General features: G+C 40.7%; 1 protein-coding gene across 4 annotated transcripts in view; it reads left to right on the top strand.

Annotated features, from left to right (window-relative positions):
• The first annotated feature begins 2,716 nt into the window (after window positions 1-2,716).
• The window catches only part of BCAS1 (brain enriched myelin associated protein 1), a 56,708-nt gene continuing 46,271 nt past the window's right edge, over window positions 2,717-13,153 (top strand). The window contains exons 1-3 of one of the 4 annotated variants that reach the window (XM_064168043.1): window positions 2,717-2,885; window positions 2,990-3,071; window positions 11,416-11,999. In XM_064168043.1, the coding sequence (XP_064024113.1) occupies window positions 2,817-2,885; window positions 2,990-3,071; window positions 11,416-11,999 (735 nt within the window). In that variant the 5' untranslated portion in view covers window positions 2,717-2,816. The remainder of the gene's footprint in view (window positions 2,886-2,989; window positions 3,072-11,415; window positions 12,000-13,153) is intronic. The other 3 variants (XM_064168044.1, XM_064168041.1, XM_064168042.1) reach the window with 3 other exon arrangements.

Below are 13,153 nucleotides of genomic sequence, written 5' to 3'. Positions count from 1 at the left end.
GGTGGAGAATGGCATTTGGTGTTTTGGGATCATATTCCCAAGAGGGTTATGTAGCAGGTTTGTCCCATTTTTGGTAAAAATAGCCTCCAAATCTCGTCCAGCTTTCTATGACAGAGAGGGTTCTGGTGAATGAAAATGTTTTCAAATCCCACATGGCCACTGTGTGTGTTTTACTTCAGTGAGAATTCTAAACTTGGTTGTAGAGAATGAGTAATCTCTCCTAGAGCAAAGTATGCCAGAGAGCAGAGCCTGTGATCTCTGCTCTGTATCATTTCAAGATAACTTACCTGACAAGAGTAGAGTTGCATCAACAGGAAACTGCAGTAATTGAGAATCAAGCTATGAATCATCGCAGAAAAGAAAAGAAAAGAAAAGAAAAGAAAAGAAAAGAGAAGAGAAGAGAAGAGAAGAGAAGAGAAGAGAAGAGAAGAGAAGAGAAGAGAAGAGAAGAGAAGAGAAGAGAAGAGAAGAGAAGAGAAGAGAATTTGCTTCTCTCACTCCTCACAGATATGTGCTGATTTTACAGCACATGAGAAAAAGAAAACATTTAACCTGCAATCTTCTGCTTAAGTTGTCTTCTGGCATAAACCAGGAGACCTTGTGAATGGAAAACAAAAGTAAATCCTCCAAATTCAACCAGATACTAAATTTACCATTGATACTAAGCAGTGGGTTTTGAATCTTGTTTTCGTCTCTTCTGATACGACAATGCGGAATGTTGCTAGGAAACAGAATCACACAGCAAGGAAAGGAGGCTCTTGTACATCCGCAGGGAAACGCTGGCTGTTTTCCACCATAAATCAGGAGTTCTGACTTACAGTGGAAATATCATCTGAGAAGATAAACCCCCATACAATAACTTTGCACTCTGAAATCAAGACTTAGTCCTACAGACACCACTCATGCAGTGCTCTCAGCAGCACACGACTGCAGTTCATGCTTCAGCTTCAGTGGCATTAAGCACTTATCAGAGAACAGTACCCAGCTCTGGAGAGAGGCCCAGCTTGGATGTCATGTCAGGTAGAATGCAGTGTAAAATAGAAGCCATATCTGGACCATTCCTGTAAAGTTAAGTTTGTAGGCTGGAGTGCAGGAAAAAAGCCACAACCATCCTGAGTTGTCTAAGAGTAACTGGAAGCAGGCACTTGAGGCTGTGGGATGAAAGCAGAGCTGTGGCCCCAGCCCTCTCATTCAAATTCTAGTAAACGTGATTTAGCAAAATTTTCCTTCTTTTATCCAATAGTCAATGATTGTTTGGTCAAAACACTGAAGAAGTTCCTCTCATTCACACCTCTGCAGCTTCACTGGTCCATACAGACATAAACTAGAGCAGTAATAAAGCAGAGGAGCAGTTGGTGCCCATGGTGACTGCACACAGCATCCAACTGCATGAGCATTGAGACTGGAGCAGGCTCCAGTGCTCTGCCTTCTTCTCTTTGGAGACCCTCTCCTTTCAAGGTGTGCCTCAGAATAACTTTTCCTTATTGTTTATTTGTTTAGTTTTAACTGTATATACATATACTCATCCTGATACATATACTCATCCTGAGCTAAGGACAATAGGAACCTTTCTCTTGACTTCAGTCTGCTTTGCCCTTCATAGAATCATAGAATCAACCAGGTTGGAAGAGACCTCGAAGATCATCCAGTCCAACCTATCCCCCAGCCCTATCCAGTCATCTAGACCATGGCACCAAGTGCCTCATCCAGTCTTTTCTTGAAGACCTCCAGGGACGGTGACTCCACCACCTCCCTGGGCAGCCCATTCCAATGGGAAATCAGGGAATGTGTTTGGCCTCAAAATGATTTATGATCCTAAAGCATAGAAGTTCAAAGGGTACATAAATGTATTTTGAACCAAGGGAGAAAGTTAAGAAAACAAACAAACAAAGCAGCAATAACAAAACCTATAGTTTTGTGTGTATTTGTTGATAGGAAAGAAAGCAAAAGTGGATTGTTCTGAGTTGTGACTTCAGTAGGTATGAATGTTAAGAAGGCCATTTTAAACTGGCTAGCTGAGATATCAGTAGTACTGCACCTGCAGCAATACAAGACCTCAAAAAACACATCCTGGACCACAGATGAATGTGTCAGTGGCTGGTTCATAATGTCTCTAGCTTGCTGCAGCTGCAGTCTTGTCAGTGCTCAAACTAGTGAAGGAAACATAGCTTGGTTACTTCTGTAAGCTGCAGTTGAGTGGTGAAGCTGTCTAGAGAAGGACAAATATTTCCACAGCCACAGGTGAGTTTTCACCAGAGGATTTGTTTGTACATAACTGCAGGACATGCAGGGTCAGTGTTCAGAGTTTACATCCTGCCTCTTTTCTCCCTTTTGTTTGTTGTTGGGGTTGGGGGGGGGGTGTTTGTTGTTGTTGTTTTGGGGTTTGTTTTGTTTTTAAAACCCAGCAAAACTGTAATTCTCTACCAGGCTCCTGTCATTTATTCACATATTTTAGTCTTTTTCATTCTATTCTGCTGGTGAATCCATGTTACTCTCTGCTGACTGCCTATGAATGATGCAGGTGTGATAGCATCCAATTCTCACCAAGAAACAGAAGTTTGTTGGTTTGTATCATTTTTCAGAAGCAGCTGTGAGCCCTTGTGCTTAACTAGGTGTGAACAAGGCTAGTGCAGGCTGCTGCTGAGGGCAGGTGCCTTTGTGAAAGCAGGGAGGGCTTATTAGGAATTGAAACAGCCTGTCAAAGTCTGTCACCATTGTCTGTCTCTTAATTTGAATAAGGCTGTATTAATGAGGAAGAAAGGACTATTTGCTGTAGGTGTTGGGTCTTTTAATTTCCCCTTCACCTTGCAGGAACTATGGGGAATACAATGAGCATCCCAGAGGAAACTGAAGAAGGCAACACATGCACAGTAAAAAGCTACCAGGTAAGTGTGGCCTACCCAATCTCAACTTCCCTGACTGTTACGTATTGCAGCTTTTAAATCTCATGTTTACCCTGCCCTAAGAACTGTGTTCTTTGCCATTTCAGGCTCTATCTGATTCTCCTGACAACATTAAAAATGGATCTGTTGCATTTGTTCAGTCTCATTCTCCTGTAATGAATGGTGAAGGTATGTCATGGGACATTTCAGCACTTTTGCCACCAGACAGGCAGAGAGATTTTAATAGTGGAGCAAAAATAAATACTTGTATGTGGTGTCAAATTAAAAGATGAGCCCATGTTTCAGCTCTTACTTATGAATAGACACATTTTTTTTCAGAAGCTTGAAAGCTGAAAGATAACAAAGAGTAAAATGGGAAAATATTTCCTAAGTCATTTGAAGCTGTTTAATTGTTCTAAGAACTGTGTGCAATTCCAAACACAAGAAGGACAATGAACTGTTAGAGCAAGACCAGAGGAGGGCCACAAAGACAATCAGAGGGCTGGAGCTGCTCTGCTGTGAGGACAGGCTACAAGAGTTTGGGCTCTTCAGCCTGGAGAAGAGAGGGATTTCAGGAGAACTTATAATAGCCTTCCAGTATCTGAAGTGGGCCTACAAGAAGGCTGGAGAGGGACTATTTACAAACTCTTGTAATGACAGGATGAGGAGTCACAGGTTTAAACTGGAAGAGGAGAGATTTAAACTGGATGTTAGGAAATGGTTCTTTACAGTGAGGGTGGTGAGACACTGGAACAGGTTGCCCAGGGAAGTTGTGGATGCTTCCTCCCTGAAGGTGTTCAAGGCCAGGTTGGATGAGGCCTTGAGTGACCTGTTCTAGTGGGAGGTGTCCCTGCCTATGGGGGGGGGGGGGGGTGGGGGGTGGGGTTGTTGGAACTGGATGATCTTTAAGGTTCCTTCCAACCTAAACCATTCTATGATTCTAAGAATTTGGTTCTATACCTGGTCCTCAAAAAAAGTGGTTTTGTAGACTGAGGATTTTGGTTGGTGTGAAGTATTACAGTACAGAAGAGGTGAGCACCTGTTTGTTCATCTAAACCTCTCATTTTGTGTACTGTGTTCTTCAGCAAATGCGTATCCTTGACTTCAAGTCATAGAATGGTTTATGTTGGAAAGACCTCAAAGATCATCAATTTCCAACCCCCTGCCATAGGCAGGGACACCTCCCACTAGAACAGGTCACCCAAGACCTCAAAGATACCAAACAATTAGTTACTAGCAACAAAATATATATAGGGATTTTTGTCTGGTTTATCCTTTAGAAGAAGTGATGGGCTTGGAAAAGCACTGTAAGGTGATAGGCATTATACCTGTTGTCATGTGGTTATAACAGATGTCTCCGTGCTTTAGTAAAATGCCACTCCTGGTACCACTTAGTGGTAACTTTCCCATATAGAAACCCACCTTGTTTTCACCTGAGAAGGAGCAGACTTCTTGAAGGGAGCAGAGTATGTCCAACCTGCAGTGATACCTTAGTAAACAAAATTCAACTATGGCAACTGCCTGTGCTTGAATGCTAGAGAATCAGAATAGTTGGGCATAGCACAGTAGTTTCTAGAGCTGGCTGAGTGACAGCTGGGAATGCAGCATAGCCAGTGACAGTATTCTGAAGAGATCAGCATTAATTCAGATGGTATCACAAAGCTGGTGTTGTGACCCTGACCACCTCTCTCCTGTTACTGTTACAGGAGGCATTAGATGGCATCAGTGACTGCCAGGGCAACAGGAGCATGGCAGGGTGGGGATGATGACTTGTTTCTCTTTCTGTAGAAATTGCATAGCTGGTGGGCATATGGGTAAATCACTGCTTGGTAAGTGTATCCTATTTCAGACTTAACTAGCTGATGTTCGTAGCAGGACAGCAAATGGGTCTTCGAGTGACCACACCAGTGGCAGGTTGAATTTTGGGCTCACCACAAAAAGGTGCCTGCCAACACCTGAACCCTCATTCCAGTGTTGCATCTTGAAAATCTAGCATGAACTGCATGATCTGAGCATTACAGATTTGGCTACAAGTAGTTGTGAAAATTTCTCTCCACATATTCATGGGTGACTGCTCCCATCTACAGAAATGTGCCTCTCACTCCTCATCTTTCAGCACATCATGAATTCCTCCTTCCACTACTTACCGGCTTTGGAGCCTTTTTGAGCAGCATTCAGGCATCACTCATTTGGAGCATCATTGCTTCAGTTCACTTCGCTTGCAGATTCTGCCATGTTAATTTTACCTGTGTTTTCCTTGCACTAGATTTCTTTTTGTTTCCAGATTATAATAAACCCCAACCATTATCTTTAGTCTCTGTAAGAAAATATTATTCATTGTTAAGAGATCCATCTCAGCCTGTTACATTCAGTTGAAAAATCTAAGCTTAGACAAAGATAACCTAAGACTAGCATGGCAATATGTAGATGGTACTGATTACAGTCCAGAGTCTCTGTTCCGTGGCTAATTTTCTAATGCCATCTAGCTTTAATAAGTCAGTTTAAGTGGTTGCCTACTAGAAAATAGAAGCCTGTAGCTCTGTTTTTCTATTGGTGTAAACCAGCAGAGTTCTGGGAAGTAAATAAAAGCCAGATGATTTACACTGTTTAAAGATCTAGAAACTAAATGTACGTTTTAATGTATAAAATGAAGCATATGGCATTGTTTTACTTAAATGGATTACCTAATTAATGTAATTACTAAATCAGTTTAAGTAGCAAGTTGAAAAATTGGACTGTTCTGTCATATTTTAACTTTATTAATGTCAAAAAAAGCAGTTACAATCATTAACTATTTGGATACCACTGAGATCTCACTGGTTTGTATCATGTAAGAAAGAACCTGGTAAAATAAAAGTGCAAGTGCTGTTTGGAGGTGGAAGTTATTCCTATAGAAAACAGAGCTGGTAGTGTTTCTAAAATAAAAGAAAGCAAGAATAGTTCTGTAACCTGAAATAAGGGAAGCAAGAGGAATTTATTAATAGTGTTAGTTGTATGTTTGTGGTCTTTGTCTTGTTAGTTTGCATTTCTGTGATTGCCAGTGATCAGCCCATGTGCTGTGCATTAAATGGTGTAGCTGATAAATGAGTCTATGAAATTTATATCTGCTAATATAACAAAACAAAAAAAAATCCAGAGAGTTAACTTAATATGACCAGAGGAAGTAATGTTATTTGGAAGAGCCCCCACCACCATCTGTTTCACATCTGGGTGAGCAGATTGGAGACTAGTTCCCTACGTTTGCTGCTTCTGCTCAAACAGGCTGACACATGTGGGGATTTAGGGATTCTTTCCATAATTTGCCTTTCCTGCTTCTACTGATTATCAGGATTGCAGACATTGCTCAGAGTGATAGCATCCACCTTCTCCTCCCCTAATGCTATTCAAATAATAGTGATGCCATTACTGCTACTATAGGACATGTTGCTTTGCGAGCAAAAAGATAGCAAATTCGATTCTGACTTTTCCTAGTGTTTTGTGATTGCCTGTTTGAAATAATAGAAGTATGTGGTGGATAACAGGCAAAGGGAAGAAGACTAGAATGAAAAGCCACACATATCTGAGATTTGCACTACAGGGAGTAGGAGTATATTAGGAGAACAAAATGGGTAATATTTTGTTTGTATTTGGGTGGGAACTACATGCACATTAAAACAATGAGTTGCTTATGAAAAGAAAGACTACACAAGGGAGACAATTCCAGTTAAGATGCAATTCCTTTGTTGCTGAGGATAAATATGATTCAGCAAATGCTGCTACTAACAGAAATGGGTGTACTGCAATAACTCTGAGCTATTTTAGCTATTGTTTTTGAGAATGATCATTACTGTTCTTGCTGCTGGCTTCCCTACACCTATTTCCTTTACTTTCAGTAAGTCTGGGTAAATGACAGTTCTGGATAACTTGGTGAAGCAAAATTATTCTTGGAGCATAAATCTACTATCAGCTTTATTTGCATGGAATAGTTGAGCAAGACTGCAAAATATTAGTTTGGTTGTTTTTCTTTATTAAGAATAGGGGATGATGTCTTATTTGGAAGCCACTTAATATTGTCACAATAGAACAAGACTTTGGGCGTCTCCCACACAAACATGAGATGGTTTGAGATCTGAAAATTCTACATTTACTGTATCACTATGATATCAAGCCAATTCTAAATAATGGAACGAGAAGGAACCTACACTTACATTTCTGATAGATTTTTTTTAATATATAGTAAAACAGAAATTCCACCCTTTGTTGCTAGGGATTTAGACTTATTTAAGCCTAGCATTTGCTGCAGTAATTCATTCAGGGTATTGTATTCCGTTGTGCTGGCCTGCTCTGATGGGCTTCTTGGTTCCAAATATTGTCTTGTAGCCCTTGATGGTTCCTTCATGGTCATTAAAATCCATTGTCTCCATGATTGTCTGAACTCCAGGGAACAAAATAATGCTGTGGTAATATAATTACTTTGCTAAGCAAAATATCTCTCTATAATTGGCTTGTATTCAAAATAGTCAAAGACACTAAAATTTGTAGCTAATAGCTTGCTCTGTTTGATTCCAAAATCTGATTTTTTTTTTTTAATTATTATTAATGTCAAAAGCAACAAAGCATTTTCTTCAAGCATTTATTTCATGGCATGTTTGTATGCTAGTAGCCTACAGGAGATGTCTCTGCTGAAGACCTTGCCAATTCAAGTTCATTCAACAGCTAGAAATCTGTTGCACTATGAAACAGCCAGTGGGATAAATGGCAGGGGCTGAGAAGCTGTGAATGTAAGACATCACAGACCTTATTCTACATGTCCCCTACATGCAATTATTAGCCCTTGAAAGTGCATATAACAGATGAAACCAGACTACAAATCAAAGGCTAAGTAAGAGGAGGATGTTTTAAGAAAACATCTGAAGGATTTACCTTGGGCAAACAGTGTTGAAAATAGATACTTACCTAGTACATGGCTTAGGTTCCTACAAAGAATAAAAAGAGTAAACTAAGAGTATAGAGAAAATCAGGTTACAGTGAAGGAGGGGAGAAGGCAATCTGGAAGTGTTGGATGGAATTCCTTTTGGTCCCACTTGAGGGAATTTGGCTGCCATCTGTTACGTGCACCAGACTGAAGTCTGGTTACATTCCCCATGATTAGCAATAGCAAATCAGCTGACAAAAGCTCTCATAGCCTTTTTATGTTGGTCTGGCAGCTCTGAACTTCCTTTCATGTCAGTCACATCCTCAGGATTCCTGCCCATGCCTGCTGTTCCCTCTGGTTAAGTGCTGCATCTTGGTCCCTAAAATATTTGAGAGGTGCTTTGCCACAGGCACTGTGCACCTATATTCTGAGCTCTGCTGCCTGTCTATGGGGTTCTGCACACATGAGGTCTCGTAATGAACAGAAATAGTTCCATACCTATATGGTCAGCTCTGCAGCTCACAGGGTCAGCTTACAGCTTATGCTTGTCTTAACACTTTGTCCATGATTATGTTTTATTTGCTGGCTCTGACTACTAAAACTGAAGCACTTACATTTTGAAGTTCAGTGCTAGTTCTGCAGACTCGGTCTCATTCTGTGCCAGCAAAATTCTGTGTTTTTGCTGCTCTTCATCTTCAGCCTATGGAAGATCTTAACATATTAAAGTCAAGGATATGAAAAGAAGGGGAAGAAAGTGTGTCAGCAATTATTTCTGAGCAGGAAAATGCTATTGACATAACACTGCACTAACTGTAACTCTTCTCTGTAGAGCTTTGCTTATAAATCAGGGAATAAAGTCCATCTAATCTAGCAGATTTCAGAAAATATATTCCTGTTTTGAGTGCTCTTACAGGAGAGACTTTGTGCAGCTCTAGTGCTGCCTTTTTAACATATCCTGATGAATTGAAGGGAAAGGAAATACAAACCCTCTGTAGTGTGACTGTCTTTTGTTAAATACTTGAAAGGGAAGTGCCTGTGCAGTAGTAGTATGAAATGCAACCTCGCAGCAGTGCTGTAAATTGTATATTGATTTTAGCTTCAGAGCAGTTATTAATCTCATTCAGAGTGAGCAGCTTTGATCTACTTACAGACCTGGCCTAGAGTTTGGGATGTTTTGCTTCTATTCCTTATTCTGCACCTGGATTGTGGAGTAATTTTGGAAAGAATGGCACTTCTTTATCTCCTTAAAAACAAAAATATCATGCACTTTTCATTCAAATACTGCAATTTCAGAGCCTTTCTCTTTCATACTTTGCTGCAAATATGGCATGAATCAAACTGTTCTGTTCGACCCACCACAATAGTGTCTCCTTTCTGGTGGTGGGATTTGCTTTGCTTGGTGTCTGAACAGACTTTCCATGAAACAGTTTGAACTGTTTTGACACAAGAGACACACTGCAGAGCTCTTGCTGGTGATGTTTTCCAGGTCTTTCATTCCTCCCATGATAATTAGAGATAAAAGGAGCTTGATAGCTTCATGAGCTACTTTTTGTTTGGTTGGTTTTCTTAATGATGAGCCTATATTCCTATTTTTACACTAAGGACAGTTTTTCCTGTGTTTAATTTTTTATCTGTTACATAAAGCAGAAGTTCAGCATCTATTACAATAATTTTCCAATGGATATTATTTCTGCTTTCTTTAGCTGGGGAAGGGTTTGTTTTTTACTTCCTTCCCAAGTTTCCAACTATAAATAGAAATCATTGCTTCAGATCATTTTTTTTTCCCTTTTCATAGAGTATTATAGGAGGCAGCTGCCTCCAATGCCAGCAAGGATTTCAGTAAGGTCACTTGAGATTTAGGCTGGCATGCTGGTTCTTCTTGTGTTTTGAGTTTATGGAATCTCCCATATCCTGCTAGCCAGTATGAACCCTGGCCTGTGAAACAAGGATCCAATGGAGACTCTTGATCACTGAATTAAGGCTACTGGGATGAGGATCTCACACCTGGATGCTGGGGCTCTTTTCTTCTCCGTGACCAGGGTCCCTGGGCACTGCTGCAGGACAGTATCAACCGGATGCAGGCAGAGGTTACACAGTGCCTGCTGCTGCCTGTGTGGCCTGATGCAAAAATCCTTGGAAGGGTGGAAAAACGGGGCAATTTTGGTGTGAAAAACAAAAGGAGTAGTTTTGAAAGCTGTCATCTAAAAATGTTCTTCCTTCCTTGTTGTTATAAGGAATTTAAAAGCTGAAATGGAACACTCTTTCATAGTGTGGAAGACAGACAGAGTTTTAGTCAGGTTGTGTTGGTATCTGGGGTTTTATTTCTGCTCAAGTAAAATGTGAAGGGCATAATATTGACTAGACTGTTGCAATTCTAATTTGAAATAATTTCAATTTTGCATTGAAACTGACAATTTAAAAATTCTAATCTAGCAAGTCAGTTTGAGACTGTCAGGTTTTCACAGTTATAATTAAGTAGATCTAAATTCATCCTTGAAAACCCTGGTGATGATTGACAGGGAAAACAGATATCTGTATTCTAGACAGAGCAGGGCTGAGGAGCTCAAACTGAGGGGAGCTGTAAGGTTCACCTCTCAACAAGCCTCCTCTTGTTTACCAGAGTTTCAGAGCACATAATCCGTGATTCACTCTCCCATCCACAAAACAGATACAAGAGAGATTATTTTTTTTCCTTATGTAAAGCAGGAACTTTCTCCTCCTGTCTGCATACACAGTACAAGGGATTTTCAACTCAGCTGTATCATCAAAGTGCACTGTAATTATACAATAATAGACTATATTTTTTAAGATGAAAGGGCTTTTTTTTCACATCTGAAGTGTGATGGCCATGTGTATAGACAAAAGGGAATTAGTGTGAGAATTCTGGGGGGGAGGGGGGGGGGGGAATGTGTTAAGAGCCATAATGTTCGTGGGTAAAGAGTTAGAAATGTAAAAATAAGGAGCCTGTCTCGGATGTCATTTCTAAACACTTGAATCGGGTTTAAATTAACCTACAGACAGTAGAGAACTAGAAGTATAATCCACACTACGCAGAGCAGGCAGCAAGGCAAGGAACAGTGTTGGGAAAATGAATGAAACAAGTTATGACTGCAAAGCTCTGTGGAGTTCAGCAAGCCAGGAAATGAAATCAGTCCTCATCGTTTCCATTCTTTTTTTTCCCATTTAGTTTTGAGAGAGGAAAGGTGTAATACATTAGTACCTAACTGTGTCTCAAGATGTATTGATTTATAGAATTGTTTGTTTGGTTTATATCACTTCTTTAATTGAAAGGTAAAATATCCTCAGCATGTCCACTGAGTTGAGCAGTCAAAAGCCTGGGCTATTATCTGATTTTGGTCACTGAGATGGAGCTGTGGAGAAGATAAAATTTGCTCTAACTTCAGTTGGGAATGACAGGAAAGAAAATCAGATGAGCAGATCTGATAGATGAACAGCAGCTTGCATTTAGCACAGGAAGGCAACAGGGTCTCTGAACAAGCTCTATTCTGTGTGGTCCTCCCTAAGGCTCCACGGTTTGGAATTGGTTTATTAAAGAGTGAGGTCGCCATGATTAATTGTACAGCCAGTGTAACTTCTTTGCTGTGCTGGATAATGAGTGTTCTATGCTTCTGTTTGTAGTGGATGCAAAGGCAAGTGTTGCACAGGATAATGTGGCCATTTCTTCCCCGAAGACAATGGAGCAGAGCCCCGTTCCCGACGCGGGCGGGCAGAGTCTCGGGAGCGCTGCCAGGAGAGCTCTGCCATCTGCTAAGTCCCGCTCTGTCTTCACATTTTCATGGTCTGTACCAGGGCGTACTGAAGATCCAGCTACAGATTCATCAGTTGGATCGGCGAAACTTGATGTCAGCTCGGAGGCACCCGGGGTGAACAAAGCCCCAAGTGACAGTGTGGAGGTTCCCGCAGCAGCTGCGCGGGAGGAAAGCTCACATAAAAACCTGACCCAGGCCCCACCAGCAGCAGCACTTCATGACATCGATCTCACAGCATCTGTGACACCTGAGGGAGAGGATGTGACCACCTCAAAGCCCAAACAAGTGAACTTCTTTGAGAGGATCTTCAAACTGGAGAAAGGAAACGAAAGGAGTAAAAGGCAAATTGATACCCAGGAGAAAAAGGAGACTTCAGACCTTCCTGACGGGCACATCACAGTGAGAGAAGCTGCTGGATTACAGAGCACATCAAATGGTGTCCCCCAAGGGAAGGCAAGTGCTTGACTAGGAATAACCATTTCACTCTTAATGAAACTTCTTGGGAATATTAATGGCACGGGACAAGGGATGCTGTGTGAGTGAATCAGTGATGGAGGTAACCCTGGTGGGGCTGGCTGAATGCAGGTATGGGAGAAGAACCTGTGGAGGAATCATGAATAGCTTTGATGTCTACCTCATGGCTAAATGCTGGCATCTGACCTTGACTTCAAATTTGTTTGTATTTCTCTGAAAGGTTTGAGCAAGATAGCTGTGTTCATTCTCCAGTTGCCAGGATAATGAGCAGCAGCCAACTACTAATAAAAACAAAACCACTTGAAAGTAAAATTGTTTCTCAAGCTTTAGGATCTTGCAATCTGTCACTGGGCAGTTTTAAAGCAGTTCTTTAGCATGTTTTATACCATTCTTAAAATAGTCACTCTTGAGCAATAGCAGGTCTTTGCATATCCTACATACTAGGATAAGATGTATTATACAGTAGCAATTTTTTCCCACTTTGCTATTGTGATTTCATTTATTCTTTTTCAGTTAAGGAAATGTGATCTCTTAGAACTGATTTAACAGGATGAGAATGTGACATAAGAAATGAAGTACTTATCTGAGAGAGAATACTAATAAAAGCAAGGAGCTGAAAATAGACATGAGTTTAGATTTTACACTTCCTACAAAGTTTAACATCAGCAAATATATCATAGAATTAATTTTCAGGTAGTAGTTAACTAGTGAAAAATCTAGCCCCTTAATGGAGATAAGTGGAATACCTCATCTACCTGTAAGTGCCCCTGCTTACTACTGGGGGAGTGGATGAAATGACCTTATGAGGGTACCTTCCAACCTCATGCCACCTGTGAATTTGTGAATAACTCATGTTAGTTCTGCTGGAAAGGTGCCGGTAACACACTAATTGGTGGTCTAGCTTAAATCCTATCTAACATCAGGACCAGGAGGGAGAAACTAGTTGCATGGCCTCCTCATCTGAATTTACATGTAAATGCTGTTTTAATAGTAACTGCTTTCATTGGCCTAGTTCAGGCTTACAAATAATACAGTTGTATGATTGCTGATGCTTTGCATAGTGTTGAACGTAGTTCAGCTGCTTGCACTGATGACACTACAGGCTGTCCCCAAAAATCTCTTTGATTTCGATT

The sequence above is a fragment of the Pogoniulus pusillus genome, chromosome 29 (genome assembly GCF_015220805.1).
Source record: "Pogoniulus pusillus isolate bPogPus1 chromosome 29, bPogPus1.pri, whole genome shotgun sequence".
In the NCBI taxonomy this organism is placed as follows: Eukaryota; Metazoa; Chordata; class Aves; order Piciformes; family Lybiidae; genus Pogoniulus; species Pogoniulus pusillus.
The sequence above is the reverse complement of the archived record's forward strand: the minus strand, read 5'-3'. Positions and strand labels throughout refer to the sequence as shown.